This window comes from Populus nigra, chromosome 1 (genome assembly GCF_951802175.1).
Source record: "Populus nigra chromosome 1, ddPopNigr1.1, whole genome shotgun sequence".
Taxonomy (NCBI): domain Eukaryota; kingdom Viridiplantae; phylum Streptophyta; class Magnoliopsida; order Malpighiales; family Salicaceae; genus Populus; species Populus nigra.
The window spans coordinates 20,066,058-20,085,014 of record NC_084852.1 but is presented as its reverse complement, the minus strand read 5'-3'; the positions used below and the strand labels follow the sequence as shown (position 1 = coordinate 20,085,014).

The 18,957-nt window shown below is 35.5% G+C and overlaps 2 protein-coding genes across 2 annotated transcripts; both read right to left on the bottom strand.

The window, feature by feature from the left end:
• Window positions 1-6,789: 6,789 nt before the first annotated feature.
• LOC133694498 (cyclin-D4-1-like) lies at window positions 6,790-9,045 on the bottom strand. Its single transcript, XM_062116039.1, has 5 exons — window positions 8,405-9,045; window positions 8,233-8,319; window positions 7,685-7,994; window positions 7,472-7,602; window positions 6,790-7,267 (listed from the first exon to the last, which is right to left on the bottom strand). Exons 1-5 carry the CDS (start codon window positions 8,702-8,704, stop codon window positions 7,013-7,015), a joined length of 1,083 nt encoding a protein of 360 aa, XP_061972023.1. The 5' UTR covers window positions 8,705-9,045; the 3' UTR covers window positions 6,790-7,012.
• A 2,346-nt stretch (window positions 9,046-11,391) lies between these two features.
• On the bottom strand, window positions 11,392-17,683 carry LOC133694414 (nucleobase-ascorbate transporter 4). Its single transcript, XM_062115915.1, is given in 10 exon segments — window positions 11,392-14,228; window positions 14,801-14,887; window positions 15,229-15,340; window positions 15,432-15,529; window positions 15,531-15,617; window positions 16,175-16,234; window positions 16,688-16,819; window positions 16,822-16,875; window positions 16,970-17,067; window positions 17,352-17,683. Coding segments are annotated over 10 exon segments (834 nt in total). The 5' UTR covers window positions 17,455-17,683; the 3' UTR covers window positions 11,392-14,225.
• Between the last annotated feature and the right edge of the window lie 1,274 nt (window positions 17,684-18,957).

Genomic DNA, 18,957 nt, shown 5'->3' with positions numbered 1-18,957 from the left:
CAAAGCTCTTTTAGTATTATTAAAAAGTTTTTTTTAAGAAAAAACAATCTAACATAGAAAACTTTGTCGTGTAGCAAAGTACATCGTACGGACGAGGCACGAATGGGCCACGGCTCACCGACCGCGCCGAGCATAATTATCAGGAACATCTCTCTCCAATCATTTTTGGCAAAACCCGCCACTCCTATTCCTTGCTTTTCGTAATCAGGGGCAAAGATTGCTTCAGTGACGTCATGCATCTCTCCACGCCCTCCACCATAGCGCGTGATAGATAAAACTCTTATATTTAAGAGAATATGATTATATTTATGAAAGTAAAAATAAAAAAAATAAAGCTAGCATTTATAATAAAATATTTTATAGCTTTTATGATAGTGTGTTTTCATATCAGCTTTATATCAACTACAACTAAATTGTCATTTCAAACTATCTCGAAAATAAATCTACACATCAACCTGTTTCATTTTTTAAAAATTAATATTTTTTCAAATGATAATTATAATATTTGTATATGAGAAGAAAAAAAATATACTACACCTCTTGTTTATGTAAATTCTTTCAATTTCGTGTCCACCTCCTTCACATTAATAATTTCAAGATATTTTATTTATATATAGGCAAAGATTATGTTATAATTTACTCGAGTGTATTTAATTTAAGCATGAGCACGAGATTATTTATGGGTGTTCGGACCAGCTTGCGCACACTTCTACTAATCTCATGAGCCTTGAAGTTAACGATCATGTAAGCCTATAGTAACCATTATATTAGCAACCACGTGACTCGAACCTTAGATCGCATGGGAAGTAAATCTTTTAATTTCAAGCTCTTATTATTAAACCACCTATTAGATGGTTGAACGCGAGACTTTTTAATTATATATTTCACGTGTCTATAATTCCAACACAAACTAGAGATATGCAAAGTTTTCCTTAATTCAACATATGATATACTAGATTAAGTAAATCCACCAGAACTAAAAATATTTCTCAAATAAAATTTCTAAAAAAAAACCGGCAATCTTATACAATAGAAATGGTTGAATTATAAAGCACGTGATTTCCCTTGGGCTTAAGGCTATGATTCTTATACAATAGAAATGTGGACAGCTAAACAAGTCTGGCTCGATTACGAAAGTCGAACCAACCCAAATAAATAACCTTCTATTTCTTAAATCTTAATTGTTTATTCTTGTTTTTGAGCCATTTAATTGCGTGAAATTACCTCCATTATTAGTATACACTTTCCTATGGGGGAAATATTTAATTGTTTTTATTAACGTGGGACCAGTTTATGTATATCTCGACTACTTCTACGGGTTCTAAAGTTAATGGCCATATAAACCTCTAGTGACCATAAGAAAACTCAAACTAATAATTATTAAAAAACAAACTCAAATTCCAACCAATTAAACTTATAAGAAAAAGTTCTCATAAAAATCATGTTATTAAGCACTAATAAACAGTTTTTCAGCTCAAAATATAATTTTTAAAATTTCAAACACGTGATAAATCTATTATCACAAGACACACGCTATCATTATAGTTAAGAGGATGGTTATAAAATTTGATATCACTCCAAATATAAATATAACTTGTATTGAATAATTATTTTTAAAATAGTTTAAGTTGACTTATAAAATAACTTTTGAAACTCACGATTTATTTTTTATATTCGATTAGGACCATCAAATTTATTGCCTTTTATTAACACATATAATTATCCATTTAAATGTATAAACTTTTTAGTTTTCAACTAAAATCTTTCTTGATAATAATAAAATAAAATAAAATAAAAAGGAAGAAAAAACTTAATATGGTAGCTAGCATATTACGAGAGACCAAACTACTATGGAAAAAAAAACGTTGACTCTTCTTCCAAGTGCATTGAAGGCATCGCACCAAGCTCTATCTTGATACGGATAAGCATGGTGTGTGTATATATATATATATATATATATATATATATTCCGAACATATATATATATATATTCCGAACACGGTACTGTTCCATAAAAATTTAATTTTTTTTACTAAAAATTATTTTTTTATATGTTTTAAATTGTTTTGATAAATTAATACCAAAAATAATTTTTAAAATATAAAATAAATATTATTTTAATATAAAAACAATAATATCTAGAACCACATTTCTAAACAATTATATTTATAAGCTGAAGTCCATACCGTATTTATGAGCTGCAGCTACCCAACAGCCATATGTGGTGTCGTGTCACCCTTGTGGTAGGTAACCAGACATTAGAAGGGTGTCCTTGAATCACTGGGGAAAAAATCCCTTCTCCGCCAGCAAACAGCGAAGGCACTGTCCCTTTGTAAAGGTAAGAATATTGAAATATGGCACTCAAATATGATTATTTAATGCGTTCCTCTGTTCATGGTCCAACTTTGCGACTCTTTTTTTTTTTTTTTTCCCGTTTAGTTTATCAACATCTTCTATTCCTATCTTGCTTTTGACCAAGCAGTTGACCAAATACGGTATACGTACATGGATGTAGAGGGGGCATTTTATTTTTCCAATGTTTTTTTAATTTGTTTTGATGTTATTAAAAATAAAAAATAAAAAAACTTTTTTAATGAAAAAATATTTTAAAAAACATTATGCATTGCAATCATAAACACCCCATTATTAAAAAACAAAGCATTTTAAAAAAAATTAATTCAAATTCTACCTCTTCGTAGAAGCTATGTTAACATGTTTTTTATTCCTGAAGATTTTTATTAAGTAGAATTTATGTGCTTATCTTGACTATAATAATAATAATAATTTATGAACGTAGACATAACTGAATTAAGTAGAATTTATGTGGTTTCTTTTTTTTATTGAAATATTTTTATATCTATGCATTTGAAATACAGATCACCATGAACAGAGAAAAATCTAATTCGCGTAGAGTTTTTGAATCCACGAAGCTATTTTTACTGCCCGCTTTTTCTTTTTTCTTCGAGATTTTGATTTTCTTCCAATCATTCATTCATGTACATAAAAAACTGCAATTCTAAAAGCAATCTACAGTGATGATTGTCAGAGGTTGTGAGTTGATGTCAACTGTAAAACACAATTAGGAGAATAATTCAGTCTCCCACGAAAGCTCGTCATCTTTTACCATGTGTTGGACGAAGCTTGAATTTTCAACTTCAAGCGTCAATGTGAATAAATCTCTCTCTTCTCCTGCCTTTTTCCTTTTCTTTTTCCTGATCTCTGTGGGATCCATCATATATACTCTTGTCCTGTCCTTCCTCTCGCATTGTTTGTTTTTTCTCAATTCTGATTGTTAACCTAGCTAGAAATGCTGAAAAGCTGATCGTGGGTTCCAATTTCTTGCGCCAAGTCTCGTCAACAGCTTAACCACGTCGAATTAGAGGAGTTTGTGCAAGCTACACGGCTAACTGCCACATGACATTTTTTCTTTCTCCACGCAGAAACTCCACAGTTTCTAATGGAGGCACTAGTGTGATGGCAATTTACCCGCTGCAGAATTTGGCAGAAGGGCCTCTAGGTCTAGATGGATGGAGCGGACCACAGCGCATGCAAGACACTCCCATTCCTTTTTCCTTTTTAGAACACAGTCTTCCTAAGATTTATTCCACCAACATTCACAGTGATCATTAACACTAGCAGGACTCCATTGCAAAGCACACGATTTATAGCTCGAGAAATGATTTATTATTTTTGTTAAATTGCAGGGATTAAGTTATGATGATTTGCTCTACAAAACTACAATAGCTTGGCAAGGGCATAACATAAATCAACAAAACCAACCCACAAACCACCTTAGCAGGAGAGGCCAAGTGGCGTGGTTCAATCGAAGGGCAATGGGATGCCGATTATGGGAGGTGTTGATCTGGGTTGTTAACGCCTGATTGTCTCATGCTTTGGCTCTTTCCATTCACCCCATCGCTAAGGTTAGACCTTTTTTTTCTTTTCCAAAAGCTGTTAGGGCTTTCACTCCTACCATCAATGGAGCTTGTGAGTGGGCCCTTTTCTGAACATTTGTGAGCCATCTGGGGCCCATTTCTGCCCCTACCCCAGTTTCACATGTACACACATTCTTGCATATATGTATACACATTTTACTTCATTTGTGTTCTGTTACTGTACTGCAGGAAATTTGGTGAGGGGACTGGGTCCCTTTTTCAACCTTTTGCATACAGCCTGGATATGGGACCCCTCTTGACCAATTTGTTTTTATGGGAAATAGCAGCCACAAATTGTGAGAGAGGTGACAGTGATGTTAGGGAAGGGGTCAAGGGAGAAGATGATCAAAACATTATAAAAACCAAAGGTGATTTACTAGAGAAATAAGCCAAAAAGAAAAACAAAATATTAGGGTTGAGAACAGAGAAAATCTCGATGTACAGAAGACCCAAGAAAAGATGCGCGGGAGAGAGCACCTGACGCAGGTTGACTGGGCCATCTATTCGATTAGAAGCAAACAATTTTAAGAAACCAGCAACAGAAGTTGCAGAAAGGTAGAAAAACTAGCAGGATCAAATTCCATATGTTTGGATTTTCTTATTTAAAAATCAAATTGTTCATGACTCAACCAACTTGGATGGAATTGTTATGAATCTTAAATCTCAAAACACATACCCCTCCCTCACGCTTTAAATACTAAACGTGCTTTCAATTAATGATCATGGTCACAAGAAGATGTTAGGAAATGTTGAAATGGGCCATCTTGAACGTGTAATCAGGTCTCCGTGTGGAACTGGAACAATGTCATGACAAACAAAATAGACAAAATAGCAAGAGGATGTCCATCGGTTCCGCAGTTTACACTGCCATGCGAAGATGAGCACTGGGCCTGGGATCAAAATGTATCTAGAACACAGACCAATCAGTCTATCAGCTGCAAGAACTAATGGTATGAATATATATATAGCTACATATATACACCAAAATACATGCCTCGCTTGTAAGAATAAGCAGTGAGAGAGAGACCGTTTTTAATTCTACAGGATGGCTCTTCAATATCAGGAATGTACGCACGTAGTTTTTGAAATGGCTAGTTGAAATGTATTCCGAGCCAGAAACATGGTAGAGATTCTGTAATATCTTGAATGAAGGGGTCGTCAGGTTGCATCGTGTGCTCAAAGGAATTCTGTCCATCCTCTCCCATGGAGTAGCTAGAGACAGGCTCACCTGTGTGATGGAGATCAAACTAAAGGCGCATGTACGTACGTAGTTGCTCAACATGCTTCATTCTGTCTGGTATGATGGAGATGTTTTGACAACAATTGAATCAAAAACAAATAAATTAAATGTTCGTGTCCATGCTGTATAGCAGCAGTTAAATTAAAAACCCCTTCCGATACAGTGAAAAACCAGCCGAAACATCTCCTGTTAATTATACATATATAAATAAAAACGATTTCTTTTTTTATGCTGAGAATCGAGATCAAGCGACACTCCAAAATTGTCCTGAAAGCTAACACGCAATTGATTGCAAGGTGACAAAAGCGCACAAAACTTTTATCCCATGGACACCAGTAGAACAGCCCATACATACACACCTACGAAGTTCATGGACCCTAGCCTTTTGGTTCTCCTGTTCCCGAACAACCTCCTAGATGATGATTTGACAGGTTAGTATCCCCCACCCCATCATATCTATCATATCTTTGCCCTCAATTGCTACAACTCTTGTCTTCATTACACCTGGTCGTCTCTGATTCATTTCTCCTCTCTGTCTCCCACGACACCGCCGCTCGCTTCTTTTCCCTCCAGTTTCACAATCTCCCCCCCCCCCATCCCCCCCCCTTACGTGGCAGCTATCCGTCATGCCCACCTCATCACCTCCCCGATGGTCCGGGCCTGATCCAAATTCACCACCACACCCCCTCCTTCGCCGGCCAAAATCACTACAAATCCCCGATGCGAGTTAGTTTTCACTTCGACAAAACTCATTTCCTGTCCATCAGATATTTGTAATAGGTTATCTAGAATTACTGATCTCCTGTCTATCCAATGGATTCTCAGATAAATTACCCGTCTCTAGATTAATATGCTTGCCAAAAATCCCCATTACAAATTAGATCCAAACCCAATAAAATCTGGGTGAGCTTCCTCCAATGTTACATTGCCAATTCTCGAATCAGTTTTTTTTTTTTTTTTATCATAACAAAGGCAGTGCAGAAAAATGGATAATCCCTTCCATTTTCTAATGCACTGTACAGGAGAGTTAAATTTGTTTTGGAGACACGCTGTGTTTTTTAAGAAATTATTTTTTTATTATTTTAAATTAATTAAAAATAATTTTAATATATTAATATTAAGAATTAAATTTAATAAAATAAAAAAATAAAAAATTTTTAAATAAAAAACACTTTTTATTTGCAGTTGTTTTTTTTAATAGTTTTTTATTTAAAAATATATTAAAATAATATTTTTTATTTTTTAAATTTTATTTTTAATATTATAAAAATATTATTTTTTAAAATATTATTTTTTATTTCAAGATATTCTAAAAATATTAAAAAAAAATAATTTTAAAGAAAATGTTTTTATTTTTTTAGAAACAGAGTTCAAAACGACACCTAGAAGCCCATCATATTCTAACAGAAACAACTCGATAATCATGGATTTTCACAAGGGTAGTTTTGTCAAGAAAAAAAGAAGGAAAGACTGATCATTAGATTTCCTGTGCGACCCCTTTAGTTTTCATGCACAGATGATTTACGAGAATAATTGAAACATCATTAGACCTCACATGAACACCCAGTTTACATTTTGACCAAAAAGCCCAGCCAATAACAAAATTACGACCCGTAAAAAAATGTCACTTTATAGTAAATAAAAATTATATGAAGATTAATCAATTCAATAAAGTAATATAACAAAATCCCTCTTCCCTTCATTTTTATCCAATCCCGTCCGTTCATTTTATAATCAACGCATAAAAACAAGCCAAAAAAAGGAGGCCTTCACTTTTCTCCCTCTAATAAAGGTAATAGAAACAGGAGAGATCTAAGGCACGGGGTAATGGTCTTATCTACGGTTCCTGTACATCCGGTGCAGTAGATCTTAGCCTCTTAATAATCGGTTCAGTTTCAGGGGCTTGGCTGCTGGCCGAGATGGGATTCTCGGAACGCGTGCTACAGCTCCCACAGGCAGCAGCTGCGTCGAGCACGCCAGCTGGGCTAGCCGGATCAACCAGGGCATCATCCGATAGATCCTTAAGCCGAGCCGTCGGACACGTGTCGATCAGGTATTCCTCTAGTAGTTGGTGACAGCTTCTCACCATTTCCTTCAAAAAGAACACATTTTTAGTTTTTATTACACAGATTTCAATATCTCTCAGTTAATTCTCGTAAAGGTATTGAATATCGGAAAAATAAATAAATAAATATAAATATGTATGTGTATGTATATGTATATGTATATATTTCCAGAAAAGACCCCACTGACAACAAAAATTATCGATTACGCCCCAAAGATTATAAATATTTACCCTGTTTACTCTCTCATGAAATAACTGCCCAACACCAGCCTTCAATGGTATAGTATCAAAATTCTTTCCCGCAGCGGATATCACCGCAGCAGCTGCCACCGTCGACGGTGCAAAACCCAAGAAATCAATCACTGAAAAAATCCCAAGAAGATTTCAAAATGTTTCATAAAAATTGTCAAACGTCAATCAGATTTTGGGTGAGATTTGAATTACCACGGGTGGTGTTGAGAATGAGATCCGCTGAGTTTTTCAAGACCCGATTGAAATTCTCGGGTTTTGTTGAGGAACAAGAAGGGAGCTTTGAAATGAAGTAATCAAGATAATCGAATGGAGTGATTGATCGTAATCTCCAATTGAGATTGGCCATGACCCGAAGCTCCATTTTTTGAATGTTTTTGGGCTCGAATATGAATCCAGGTTCAAGTATTTGAAGGTCTAATAACAATGGCACGTCAGGTTCTTCCATTTTCGCTGCTAAAGACAAGCATGCCACTGATAGTAGCTGAAACGGCCACCCATTTTCCTGTTTCAATTAAGAAAACCCGAGCTTTAGATCAATAAGATAATAAAAATCACTCTTTTGTGTAATGTGTGAATTCACTTTCCCGCGAAATCTGATATTTTAAAGGGAAAGTTGAAGAATGGGATATTTTGAAGATAAATATGGAATGTTCCTGGAAAATCCGATATTTTCTCGGGCGAGAATGGAGTTTAGCAGGAAAAGAAAAAAAAAAAGGGAGGGCGATTTATTATTTATTTACCGGAAGAGAGTAAGAGGAAAGAAAACGGTCGAAGTAATTGACGGAGAGTAACGCCGTTAATGGCCTGAACTCGTAGTGTGCATACACCTGCATTGCCAAAGCAATAGATATCACCACCACATCAATACATACACACGTGTAGACACCTACGTATCTATACACCTGTAGGTACCTTGAGGATCCAGTTGATGGAATCTTGGCGAGCCGTGATGTCAATGAAGCGGTGACGGCAACGATGGAGATAATCCGACAAGGGCATGAAGTGAGATTCAGAGTCAATCAGTTTGGTGATGGTATTCTCCTCGGATGGTGGAGAAAGGATGATGGATGGTGATGGTGGTGGGAATTGAGGGTGGCTAGAGATCCACGTGTCGGCATCCCGTTGGACCACCTCACTGGCATCCTCCCCACAGTACAGGCTGTTAAGTGCAGAGGCAGAGGGGTCCGGTAAGTGAGAGTGAGAGTGAGACATAGTAAGGGTGGCTATGGGTGGTTAATAGCAGGACAACGGCATTGGTAGCGGCGGAAAGAGGGAGGAAGAGAGTGTTGGTGGTGTTTGGTGGTGGCTGTCTGGTTTTGGACATGGCTTGGTTATGGGTCTTCTGGGGATAACATGTTTCGGGTGGATGCTGTTGTTGTGTGCGTCTCTCTCTTCCTCTCTTGATGGGTTTTCTTTTTTTGTCTGTGTCTGGCTCTCCAGAGCTTTGAATAATGGAGGAGAGAGTGTGCGGGTGTTGAGGGATGAGAGAATGGAGAGGGGCGTGCCGTGTATTGATCTTTTCACGTGGGTTTATGAATGGTGATTTTGTTTTGACCAAAATTAAATGGAGAGCTTTTTGCTACTTATGGTTTGCTTTCCCTTTTCTTTTTTGTTAAATCTCGCAGTTATTGTAAAGTTTCCACCCATTAAAATTGCTTTCCACCTTCAAAATTATCAAATTTTTTTTTTTTTATAGACAATGCAAGGAATAAATGAAAATCTTAAAAGAATATTTTAATAAATTTACTTTCCCTTCATTTGTGTGCTGAACCTACCTCCATTGTCTGTTACGGGCAACACAGCATTTCTATTTGGCAGCATGAAGTACATAGAAACTACACGATCATGTGCACAAATGCATGTAAAGAGAGAAAAGGGAAGAAACCAAGGGTGCGCTTAATCTAGGCGCAGTGCGAGTAGATCCCTTTGGAGGTTTTACTCTACACAGCACACGATCTGACTCTGAGAGATAAAAATTAAGTCCCAGAGAGAATTGTTGCTCGATGGATCGACATGTTAAATGTTTTGTGCTCAAATTAAGACAAGGGTTAGGTAGTTTTTTACCGCAGTTAAAATTGTATTTGCTTGCGTTTTGTTGCCTTACCCGGCAGCACAAAATTAAGCGGCAGACCCTGTACACCTTGTCCAACCAAGATGTAGAAATCTTTCCGATGACAAAATAAGACATCAATGTTTTTCAGACCTAACAAGAGAGATCGAATTTTACTAACATAGTAACATGTCAGTCATCGCTGTTGCTCAATATCAATATACAGGGAGTTGTTGACTTTTTGTCCTAGCTGTAAGGCCCCTACAGGCTGAAGACATCTCGGGTGACCCCGCTCACAGTCAAGCCCATGTGTTCCGTACACTTTGTATATGGGAACTAGGGTTGATGTATCCATCGTGTATTTGGCTGTCAAATACCATCGTATCGAAGCACAGGCTCACCACATTATTGACCTTCGAGATTTGCAACTGTAACAATTTGGTTTCATTCCATCCAAACCACCTTTTCCTTTTCTTTTCTTTTGTCTTTTTCCATGAAGCGGGGCGGATGGATAATGCAAGGTGCTTCTACTTGCACAGTGCCTTATGACATTTCTTATAATTTGAATTTCTTTTATGTTTTTTAATTATTTTAAATAATTTTAAAAAATAAAAAAATCTGGGAAGGATGCTGATTTTACTGAGGAATTTGCATTTCTTTTGTTGAATAGGTGCTTGGCAGTGTGACAGTGGTTGCTTTTCAAATAATTTTTTATGCCGAAATATATATCAATGATTTTTTTTATTTTTTAAAAATTTATTTTTAATATTAATACATCAAAACATATAAATCATATTAAATTTTAATTAAAAATTAAATTTTTTAAAAGCATGATTTACAGCACGGTGGGAAACATGTTTGCCTGGCCTAATTTCCGTAGTAGCAGATTTTACTCCAAATGACTTGACAGCTTCTCTTCTCTTCTCCTTTGTTACCTAAATGGAGCACTAAACAAATAAGCTTTTTTGCCAACTTATTACCAGCGTTTGCATGCTATTTATGGTTTTGTGCCTTAATAAATCAAGGACACGGCTCACCGTGTGATGTGATATGACCTGACCTTGATATTTTTTGTTCTTTTTAGTTTTTTGCCCATGACATTATTTTGATTTAAACCACGCTCATCTGCTTCTCGCTCGAGTCTCTGCGGGCTTCAGCGCCTTATAACACACACAAACACAGTTAGAATTTATGTTCAGCTTCGTCTCTCTTATTATTACTTTTTTTAATGTATTTTTAAGTTAAAAACAAATTTTCCCTGTACAAAAAGTACTCATGTTTACACGATGGGTCCCTGTGCATCCACAGTGAACTGAAAGGTATACAAAAGGTCGCCAAAACCCCATTAGCAGTTCATTTGTGAAAAAGTACTCTTGAGGTTGCAATCATACGGAATGGGAATGCAATTCTTTATGGGTTTGTCACAAATATAATTGAACCCGCGACTGCTAAACATCCAGGATCACATGCCACCACTCTGAACCTTCCATGAATCGAGGCAGTCTGACAATCAAACTGTAAGGCAAGGAATAATGAATTGGAAGGAAAGACAGCTAGAAGGAATCAGAAATTCTCGTTCAACATGATGGAGCATGGACCAAACTGATTTCAACACAAAATTTTCAATCCCCGAATTCAACCATGCTTTCTTGCCGAAGTGACACTTAAAAGGGCCTTAGACTTGGGAGTTCTACACTCCTGTTCCAATACTTCATGTTACTCCTGTTCAACGGCAATTGGGTCCAGCAGATGACCAGGGAAAAAGGGCTTCGAGATTTTAGTCACTATTCACTCCCTGACTAGTTTCAGAAAATCGTGAAAAGTCCTCCTGAGAGGATGATGCGATATGGAAGATAAACTTCTTGTCACGTTTAAACTTTAAAGGTGTGGCAATGGCCAAGACACATAGCTTTGCCAAAATGTACTCCACAGTACACAGCAAAAAGAAAAAAGAAAAAAAGAGCATCTGATTGAGACTAAATTCTATTTCATACACCTTCAAAAGTGATTTTGAGATATTACAACACCAGCTCTCACACAAAGCTACATAAAAACCTGCTGTAAAAGAATTTAGCTATGGTGAATTGCATTCTAACATCTGTAGCCTGTAGGAAAAACGGATGTTAGGTTCATCCAAATAAAATAAAAAGAAAAGAAATCCTTCGCAATCAGAAAGGCCAATTCACAAAGCACGACAGATTCTTATTCTCATAAAAGAAGCGAGATAAAAAGGTTCTTCACAAGCTAAAATTAAACATATGACATGCATTATCTTCGAGAATGCTTAATAAAGCTACCATCAATTTATTATGATGGCATTGTTTATCGTGAATAAAATTCTATCTGCGGTAGATTTTTCAAAGATCATTACTGTTTGCATTTGATATTTATAAATAATATTGCAATCACAAGTTTAGACTACCAAGTTGGCGTGTCTGGCTTAACTATTCCCATTCAATGTAATTCTCATTTTGATATATAATATTATTGCGGTGTTGTTTGTTTTTACATTTCAAAAACATTTTTAAAAAAATTTAATTTTTTTTAATTTTTTTCTTTGCTTTAAATTAATAATTTTTTTTATGTTTTTAGATTATTTTAATACGCTGATATAAAAAAAAAATAAAAAATAAAAAAATATTATTTTGATATATTTTCGAGAAAAACACTTTGAAAAATAACCGCAACCACACTCTCAAACACTCTCGAGATACTTGGAGTGCAACAAATTCAGAATTTTGTTTATTTTCACTTCTTTTCAGCTTTTCTTTGATGGCAAGGAAGAGCTCCAAAATTAGAATGAAGGGAAAAACCTGTTAAGATTCCAAGGTAGTGTATAGAACTCCTCACTCTAGGTGTCGTGACTAAAATATCTGAACCTCTCCCACCAGTGCCAGCCACTCTCTCGGCGGGTTGTGCTGTGCGCCAGACTGTGAGTGCAGTCCAAGAAACAAGCAACTAAAATTGCCACTGTTGCTGGAGAGGAGAAGATCACTTGCATTATGTCGTTGAACTGAAGAAATCAGAACAACTTCATCAAAATACAAATCTCTTAATAAATTTATTGAACAACGATTATGCTATAAGATCAGATGCAATTCAAACATTCGTAACCAGGTGGCACCAGTGTGGACAGGGCCACGACCAGAAACCAAAAGGTATTCCTTGAAGTACTGTGGCACAGGAAGGCCCAAGAAGAGAGAAAAGCCAAGGATGAACTTTGTTCTGAAGCTATTGAGTTGCAGAACTGGAGAAATCCCAGACCAGCAGAAGCTGCTTCTCCCACAAAAATATCAGAGTCAAAAGTCGATTAAAATGGTTTCCTTGAAGGGAAGTTGACAGTAGAACAATGGAGCATAACTAAGAGATATTACAAAACAAATTGATCCCTGTTGATCTTCATATACCATGTTCAAAAACTAGTATAGAACACATAGATTCTTGTTTGATCTTTATTTTCCATGTGAAACTTCTTAATAAGTCAACCCTTCCTCTTTGCACTACGAAGATACCACCCTATTTTGGCTCCAACCAGTGAGTTATTATGTGAGCTTGAAAAAAAGTGACAGCATGTATCAATCTTCCTAACCAACAGACAGAGAGATGAAAAATCTCATAGAAACTAAATTCATTTTCTCCTGTCGCTCACTATTTCATTTACCACAGCAATTCCTATCTGTTCAGTTTATGAAGTTGAGTCTTGAATTAGGAATGCCATATGGTTTCTACAAAAACAACTACAGAATAGAGGTATACACTGACTAGTAAGAACAGAGGGCCTAACTACCTATTGTGGTGACTCTGGACTTTTCTCTAGCATCTTCTTGTAGGATACGTTTGGGAACGCGGCTGCGACTGTGTTCCCAAAAAATTTGATTTTTTTTTTTGCTAAAATTTAATATGATTTGTGCGTTTTGGATCGTTTTGATGTGCTGATATAAAAAATGATTTTTAAAAAATGAAAAAACATCATTGGCATGCATTTTGACACGAAAAGTTATTTGAAAAGCAACCGCAACCACACTGCCAAACACGCTCATAATCAGCTGGCAGTAACATGTGTTAGTAACGTTAATTCACATACAAAACTTTAACTGAGTTATGTGACTTCCAGTAGTCTTTAGTGTTTTAATCTTCATCGTTAACATTTCTATTGTAGAATCAGGCAAACTGTCCCACTGAACATCATTTTGCTCTTGGTAAAATTGATTGATAATTTAGATCCAGCCATAAAAAACATAGAAAAGTAATACATACCCGCATAGGCAAAGAGGACACAGTAAAGAGCTGCCACAATTGGCAATGGTATGGGAAGCAAGAACAGTCCCGAATTTTCCTGTTAAAGATAAGTTGCAACAGTGTAAAAACAATTACTGGGTAAACAATGCAATGATGGTGCCAGATTTCTATTCGCAAAATTGATAAAGACTTCAAGTTGAAATGATAGGAAAAAGATAAGGAGCCTTTTTAAAAGGACAGTGGTCAATAATCATGACAGGACAAAAAGAGAATCTAAAACATTGATTGCCATGAGAAATGAAATTCAATTCATTCATAAAAAGAAAATAAAAAATTGCAATGTGGAATACTGCACTTAGCACAGAAAAGAAAAGCATGAAGCCCGCTGATATTTGAACAACTCTCCAACTTCCAACTCGTGTTAATCCCAAAAGACCTGCATTTTCACTGTAAGCATAACAGAGAAAAATTAGATCACTGAATTAGTTGGAGAGAATACTAGCATTAGGACTCCATCAATTCATCACACCCAACAACAACGATATTTTACGTCTATGCATAAATAGAGCATCTTAAACAAGCAACATAATAGTTTGCAAATCAACATATGTATTGTAAAATCAAGATCCTTAGCTCTAATTTATCCAACCAATGTCAGCTTTCCTTAAATTTTTTCTTTGATAGTACCAAACAACAAATTTTACAACAGCAACCATAGAATTCTACCATATGGGTCGTATACCTGAAAGTAGGTTAAGCATTTTGCTTATAGATTATGAATGTGGTAAACTATAGTCAAATGAAGGTCAGATTATCATCACATTCTCATTGAACAATCCACCCTTCAACAAAAGCAAAAAAAAAAACAACAAAAAGTTTATATTTTTTTACACTGAAGTAGTGGATCCATTTCCGAGGTATGAGTTAAGTTAGAAAAGAGTTTTGTGTCCAGAAACAACAAATAGAACGCAAAAGGTCTGAAAAAATATATAATGAGACACCAATTGGTTATGTCCTACCAGCCATCCAATACCACGGCTAAGTACAGAAGGAGGCAGAGGAGTGGCACTCCCATATCTTGATACCTCAATAATTGTACCAGTAGACTGCAGAAAAGTAAAATAACATTAACAGCATTGATTGAATAAGTGGAGTGCTTGTTAGGGAACTTTCAACAAAAAGAATTATAAAAGAACAGGAGATGGGGACTCAGAATTCAAGCAATTCATGATAGGGTTCAACTATTCATCCACATAAATTCTCGCAAAAGAAAGTTTATTAAACCATCTTCTATCTGACAATATTCATACACCAAGCATTAAAGTTATTTAAAGAACAAGCATCCACAAATATGATTTAGAACTGGCAAAATCCTCACTGTCAGTGAACTTAAATTAGGCAAACCATTGTATTTGGCATCTATAAAAGGAGTTCAGATGGGAATTACCTTGATAAATTGTACCTCAACTATAGCAACAAAACAAGCAGCCATCATCGCAAGAACATCACCAGCGTCAAAAGTGGGACGTCCCCATTGAAATGGATATGGAACCTTTATCCTGAATATTAAGAATTCATCCTGTGAATTTATATGTTATGGTAAAAAATGAATTAAATGATTCAAGGTTTCTATAGTAGATCAAAGCTCACCAAGGAGCAGCACTAATGAGCCCAGCACGATCAACACGAGAGCTAAGTTGGGTGTCTGGATGCTTATTATTATATGCACCAGCCACAGTCAAAACTGCTAGCATATGCCCATACAACTGCAATGGCAAACAGAACTGCAAACCGACTGCATATGGTGCTCCTTGATTTCATCATGTGAGGACCAAACTGCAATATGTTTATAGTGTAAGAAAAGAAAAAAGAAACTCAATGATATTAGGTAAAATTATTCGAAAACTTGAAAAACCAAAAGTAGAAAAGAATAATAATAAAGAAAAGGTAACTCTCTCTAACTTGTATCCAGTTCGAGCACATAATTGGGAGGGAAAAAGGTCCTTGCATTCTCAAATTTAACATACTAGTTCAGGATATCCAAGGTACACCATCTAAAGAAGAGCAAATAGTGAGGACACAAGGCCATTGCCTAGGAACCGGAAACCAACCCTGCTCCTTTATTTACCTACTAAAACACTTGGCTACTGAATTATTTTTGGAGTCCACCCTCAATTTCTGTTAATAAGCCAATTGTACTAGATGAAGAAACCAAATTTATTGAAAGAAACGATGCCTCTTGCTAATGATCTCTTCTGTCAACTAGGAATATGAACATAAATATCAATTAAGTTCCTAGAGAGGCTCTGATCTTACAAGCACGTTTTCAATTAAAAAAAACAGTGAAATCTTTTAATCAACGATACAAGAAAACAATTGAGGATGTTGATCACCTGAGATATGAAGACCACAAAAAGGAGTGCCAGGATTCCAATTTCAACACATTTTGCCAGCTACAAGCATCAACAAAGAGCATATTAAACAAAACTTGATACCCAAATGGAAGAAAAAGCAGCACTAACACATGTAGTTTCATTGACAGCTGTTCCATCTATAACATCACTAGCTTAATAGATCAAGCCTACTAGGCTGCGCAAAGCTTAAACGGCCATCTATTCAAACTAAATTATCTTGAGGCAACCGACTAAAGACATGGAACACCAGTTTTTCTATGGACCTGCTAAACTCTCTCCAGTTGGCAATTGTAGGAACAGAAGCAAGAATGGTCAGGAAAGCTATTGGGAAATGCACAAAGGAAGAAAGACGTTTAAAACATGAATAAGGAAGATGTTATCCAAAAATAACGGGTAATTTTAAGCATTTCCTTGCATATTCTCCAAGAAACAAACACGGGCATAAAATTTGAGAATGGCATTTACAAAGTGAGGGAGGGAACTAAACTTAACCTGACGTGGAGTAAGAAATATGACATTAGTGCTATTGTTAGTAGATAAAGAAATGGTTATTGTGGGGATGCTAAAAGCATAGGATCCTCCAATGACCACAGGAAGCCGAGTGCCGAACCATGTCTGCAATAGAGAGTGTTTATACCCGCAACAAAGAGCAGCGTGTTAATCATCTCAGCCTTCTCCACCTACAAAAATAGAAATATCCAGCTAGAAGGAAATTATAGAAACACAAACTTGAAATCAAAATCAAAATCTGTTAATCACATATATGGTTTTTACATTGAAACGGCTAATCAAAAGAACGAATATGGAAGGAATGATCACAGTAGTCCCGAGCATCACTAGGTAATGCTGAAAACCTAGTAGTATTGCTTCAGCTGAATTCAATCGAACAAGTTTTTAGAAAAATTGATTTACTGCACTAAAATTATACCATAATCACAATCAGGTACTGAACTTTAAATAAATGTAAGTATTAAATCTTAATTTTGTCAGGTGGGGGGGGTCATCAACGGTGAAGTCAAGAGAATGTGGTAATCAAGAGCAAAAACAAGCATGAAAACGAAGAGTAGTCGAAGGAAGAAAAGGAAGGAGAAGCGAACAGAGTTTCCATAATGTAATGCATTCAAACTTAAAAACAAAGCAAAGGAGTAATTATTACGCCAAGAAGGAGAGCTGGAGACACAGAAATCAACGCCAGGGAGCTGGTCTTTGACAGGAAATGGTGCGAACACACCTACTTTAGCAGCGCCTCCAACTGCCATTGTTTCTTTCTCTGTTTTCCTTTATGTTAAATGGCAGAAACAAGCAGCAGGGAAGAGAATTGCAGGCAGTATTAGAGGAGGCAGTTAGGCAGTCATTGATCTGACTAAATGCATTAACTCTTTTTTTTTCTTACATATATCCTTTCTTTTGTTTCTAGGATTTTTGCTTGTTGGAATTTGAGAGATTTTATTCTTGTATGAAAGGAAAGCTATCAACTGCAGCAGATTGACAGTGACTGGCATCTACTGTCTGCCTGTTAAGAAAATGACAGTTTTACCTCTTGTGGGGTAGAAATGAATATACTGTTTATGGTTTGTTAATGGCGGATGGGTGGCCAAATTAATCGAGAGTTTTTATACCCGGTTGGGTAGTTGTTCGGGTCGTCCGGTTAATCTAATTTTTTTATAAATTGAAACAATATTATTTTAATTAAAAAAATAAATAATTAACTGGTTGTAACTAGGTTTTTGATCGGGTTTTATTGGATCAATCAGTCGAGTTAACCAAGTCAACCAGCCATATCACTCAGGTTTTTAACTTTCTTTATTTTTTTAAACTCAACTCAGTTTCTGCTCCGGATTCTGGATTAAACCACTTTGGGTGGGTCAGATTTTAAAACTATGATTAAACCAAGTATGGGTTTTTGTACACTTGTTTTTTTTATTTTCAAGACTTAAGATTTATTCTAGATTAAAAATATATTAAAATAATATTTTTTTTATTTTTTTAAATTTAATTTTAATATTAATAAATTAAAATAATTAAAATATATTAATTATTTTATAAAATAAATTTATTTTTATTTTAAATTAATATTTTTAAATTATTTAGATATGTTAATATTAAAAATAATTTTTAAAAAATAAAAAAATATATTATTTTAATATATTTTTAATTAAAAATATTTTGAAAAATAACTTATGACTCCAAACATCCCCTAAATTAAAAAAAAAATCATTATAAATTTGTTCGTTGACAAATACGCATACAAAAGCTTGCCAATGTAATGATTTATTATAAGAAACTCTAAAATTATTGGGATTTCTACTATAGTACATGTACATGTATTGTGAATTAAGAAACAATTAATTGTTGACTTGCATAGTGACTTTTCACGACTTTTAATTGTTGCTTTGCTTTTCCTTTAAGTTATTTATTATATATTATATTATATATATACACACACTATATTAAAACGCAAGGGAAAAATATTATGTATTTATTATGTACACAGACTTATTTATTATGGATGATACTGTAGACTTATTGTACTGTAGATGATTGTTGGGTATTGTTGATTTCAGGACCTAGCAGGACCCAGTAGCAATGGGCCTAGAGCTGCGAACAGGACCCACCATCAGTAGCCGGTAGCATTGGTTGGGTCTGTTTCATTTGAAATCCAGGACTACAATTGGGCTGGAAGAAACCAGTCGACCCACCGGGTCAACCTGGAACTCGGGCGACCCGGTAAAAACCTGGTAGAGTCCTTTTTTTTCAAAAAA